This window comes from Limulus polyphemus, unplaced genomic scaffold (genome assembly GCF_000517525.1).
Source record: "Limulus polyphemus unplaced genomic scaffold, Limulus_polyphemus-2.1.2 Scaffold690, whole genome shotgun sequence".
NCBI lineage: Eukaryota > Metazoa > Arthropoda > Merostomata > Xiphosura > Limulidae > Limulus > Limulus polyphemus.
The window spans coordinates 362,303-366,277 of record NW_013666300.1 but is presented as its reverse complement, the minus strand read 5'-3'; the positions used below and the strand labels follow the sequence as shown (position 1 = coordinate 366,277).

The following is a 3,975-nucleotide window of genomic DNA, read 5'->3' as shown; positions in this document are numbered from 1 at the left end:
CCATTTTGTAGGTGCATTGTTAGGCGTCTTGACAGGGTTGTGGTAGTCATTTCCGATGTTAATAATCACTTCAATAAATAAAGGAATCAGAAAAACCTAATTCCAAAATAACAGTATTCTGTATTTAAACAACTATAAGATCAATAATATTAAAATTTATTTCCACTGGGACAAGTAATTAAGAAATACAAGTTAATTACTTAGTTAATGACTATATATTTTCATAAGTTTCTGGAAAGAATTCCATACGTATTAAATCCAAGTATAAATGAGATTTACTTAAAATAAAAAGTAGTGTTTCTTTGAGTTCCTACTTTACAAAGAAAATACAGATATATATGTGGTTATTACTTTAGTAATTCATAAGAAATAGGTATATAGTGATTACCTTTAATAATTGGTGTGAACTTTTTGACTGTAAACAAATGTGGTTTATACAGATTGCAAACTAACACACTGTGCCACTAAACTGTGTTCTTTTCATAAAATAACCAATAATTTAATTCAAACTTGGATGACGAGAATGCTTTATTTTATTATATTCAAAATTATATTGTAATGTTTTGTTCACGTTGGTGCAGGTGGCATACCTGGGGGAGCACTCTGGCCATGTGCCCCAATTTTGACCTGTTAGCAAAGTATCCCTTTGAATGGGGAATGGAGACTCATGTATAATTGTCATGGCAAGTCACTACTTTAGTTTTGTGTTCAATGGTCATGATTAACATAGCAAATAATGTTTTTTCAATCATCGATGCTACCCTCCCCTCGAATTCAAAATGTTCCATCACTTATGCATGCCGGAAAGAATGAGCTGAAAGTGATAAGCTTAAAATTGTCTGCTCGTTTGATAGCTTTCTTTAATACAAAGTATTTACGTATTACTTTTAGCCTTTGTGGACTTGCCTGTAGCTTTTGTTAACCTTTTACCAGGATGCAGCTTTCACTCTAGTCATGAAAGTCCTTCTGGCTGTCAAAACTAGTGAGATGGAAAAAGCTGTGAACTGCTTAGATAGGGAACTGGTAGATATATTAATGAAGTACATATACCGAGGATTTGAGTGTCCATCAGAAGGTAGCAGTGCCCATCTTTTAGCCTGGCATGAGAAGGTAAGAGGTAATATGTATTGAAAAGGAGTTAGCAGTGATTTGAGAACACCAAGATTCTGTTCTTGTTTAAGAAGGAAAAAACTATAAACAAAGAAATACAAGTTTGTACTACATACTGATATCATCTGAACTCAGTTAAAAATCTTACTATCTATCAGTTTGCCAAACAGAAGTGTTGTATGCATCTTTTAGATGGCTTAGAATGATAACACTTGAATTTTGGTTTTAATATTTTTATGATAGCATTGTGTTGTAGTAGATTAAATATGCCACAAGAATTTTTTCACAGAGCTCGCTGCTAGTGCTAAACAATTCCCTCCCTTCATTGAATTACAGTGAGTAAACAAGGTGTACTCTAGTCTTTGTTTAATGTTACTCTCGTTAACATATCGGTTATGATGTTTAATATATCCAGTCGTATTATTATTATAATACATTTATTATATAGGTAGTTTTGATTTGTTAGATTAAAATAAGGATTTAAGACTTGCCAAATCTCTTGAAGTATCATTCGGTTTATGGCCGGAGATATTGTTAACAGCGACGGTATTCAACTGATGAAACACTTCATTCTAATCTTTTTAAGTGAGAATGCAAGAAAAGTATACTTAGTAATTGCGAGGTTGATTTTTAATTTTGTTTTTTAAAATTACTTTTAATTAGTCAGATTTTATAACCCAGTCAGTATATCAAGTTGTAAAATTTAACGATTTTATAGGGGTCCTGTTTGGATATTTAGCACCAAAAAATATATATTTGTGATATATATTTCTTTTCATTTTTGTACATCTTTGATAAATCTTAATCATGGTAATGAAAAATATACATACCCGTTATTAACTTTTTCTGTTGTTTTTTTTTTGTTAAATTTAATTTGCTATTTTTAATAGAAATACTAAACCATAACATAATTTTTCTGACTCTAAATGTATTGTATTGTTTATATATCTTTCTATTTTTTTTCTTGCAGGCATATGCTACAGGAGGGGTCGGCTCAATTGTAAGAGTGTTGACCGATAGGAAAAAAGTGTAGCTTTATGGAAAGCAAGATTATTTAGGGTAGTTCTTAGATCTAGAAGTAAGAACCTATAAAAACAAAAGTTGTGTGTGTCATTATATATTATTTGGATGAGTGATTGAAAGAAAAACAAAATCCCAATATTAAAAGTGGCATTTACTATAATGAAAAGATCTCAATTTTTGTCCGAGCACTTCAAATGAAATGTGTACCCAATTTGTAAATCTGTAATTTTTGGGGGGAGCTAAATTACCATTGATTTTTGAATTTTTTTTAGGTTTTACAAATAAAGCCCCAGTCCATTACCATAATTGTAGATTACATTTATCTTTACACAATAGTTTTTAGACTTTTACGAATGCTAATAAAGTTGTTTTCGTTTTTTTATCTTTATATTTTACTGAAAAATGTGTTATCACAGAGTCAAGGCTCCTGTAGTTTAAAAAACGTCCGTATTTAATTTTTGATAATAGATCTGAAAATGAGTATCTCAATTTTGTTTTTTTACGTTAAAGTGAGTAAGAAGTATACCTACGTATTTAATTAAATTTGTTTGTTTTCAGTAAGCAGATATAAATGTGTGATGTAGTGTAGCTAGTTTGTTAAGCATTTTAAGCTGTATCCTAAAAAATAATATAATGTTTAGTGTATTGTTCATGTACAGTTTGCTTGCTTAATGACGTATAATTGTGACAATCAGTTGAAAAGCGTAACAGAGGAAATTAATACCTTTGGTGACGTCCAGTGATATTTTTCTGAAATCCTACAGATATTTTTTTTTCCTCCATAATTCTAGTGTAGAGGTAGTATATATGGCACTGAATTAGTCCAGCATAATTGAGTCCACAAATAACATCTACGAAGTTTCAAAGTACTTGCTTCATTTTGATTTGATGAGATTTGTCCATTTTTTTTTTATTGGTTAAAATATTTTATAGTCGTATATTTTCATTCAAGTTATACTGTTTAATACCATCCAGCGTATTCAATCATCCAAAGCAGCTCGACTTGAAGAGAGTATTAGTAGGCCAAGATGGTTGTTGGAAACGTTTTTATGAAAATAAAACAGTTTTTAAAGAATTAAATGCAAGGCTGAGTTTTAGTGTGAGTTTGTAATAAATTAGTTTTATGTAAACGAAAATACTTTCGAATTTAAAAACAAAAATTATAAGTATTGTGTAAACACAGATAAAATCTTGATAATTTGTTCTATAAAACTATGTTTATTTTTGACAATATATACTTTTTTTTACTTTACAAAAAGAGAGTTCCTTGAAGTTTAGTCATTTGAAAGAAACATTTACCAACTCTTTTTTGTAAGATTACTTACCTTTTACACAAACTATAATTTTTTTGAGGAAAAACTGGTGACATATAATGTAGTTTTTGTTAGCAAAAACAATATTAATGCAACAGATTTCTGATGAGTTTATACTGCCATATACAACACAAACCAATTCATCTGTCTCATTTACAACTTGCCCCTCAGTGGCACGTCTGCGGACTTACAACACTAGAAACCGGGTTTTGATACCCGTGGTGGGCAGAGCACAGATAGCCCTTGTGTAGCTTTGTGCATAATTAAAAACAAAACATTTACAACTTAAGATGTGAAAATTTCTTTTACTGAAGCATCCAGTGGTTCAGCGGTAAATCTAAGGTCTCACTCCACTAAAAACTGGGTTTCAACACTTGTGAGGGCACAGCAAAGATAACCCATCGTGTAGCTTTGTGCTTAACAACAAACACTGAAACGTCCTTCTGAAACGCGAGTATTTCATATTTTTTTAAATTTTAATGCATCGTATTAATGACTGTTCGAGCCAAAGTTCATGCCCTTTGGACGG

At 30.8% G+C, this 3,975-nt stretch overlaps 1 protein-coding gene across 1 annotated transcript in view; it reads left to right on the top strand.

Moving 5' to 3' along the window:
• Nucleotides 1-3,218, top strand: part of LOC106459989 (actin-related protein 2/3 complex subunit 5-like) — a 6,310-nt gene extending 3,092 nt beyond the window's left edge. Inside the window, exons 3-4 of the mRNA XM_013919669.2 lie at nucleotides 934-1,110; nucleotides 2,081-3,218. Of these exons, the coding sequence (XP_013775123.1) occupies nucleotides 934-1,110; nucleotides 2,081-2,143 (240 nt within the window). The 3' untranslated portion in view covers nucleotides 2,144-3,218. The remainder of the gene's footprint in view (nucleotides 1-933; nucleotides 1,111-2,080) is intronic.
• The last annotated feature ends 757 nt before the right edge of the window (nucleotides 3,219-3,975 follow it).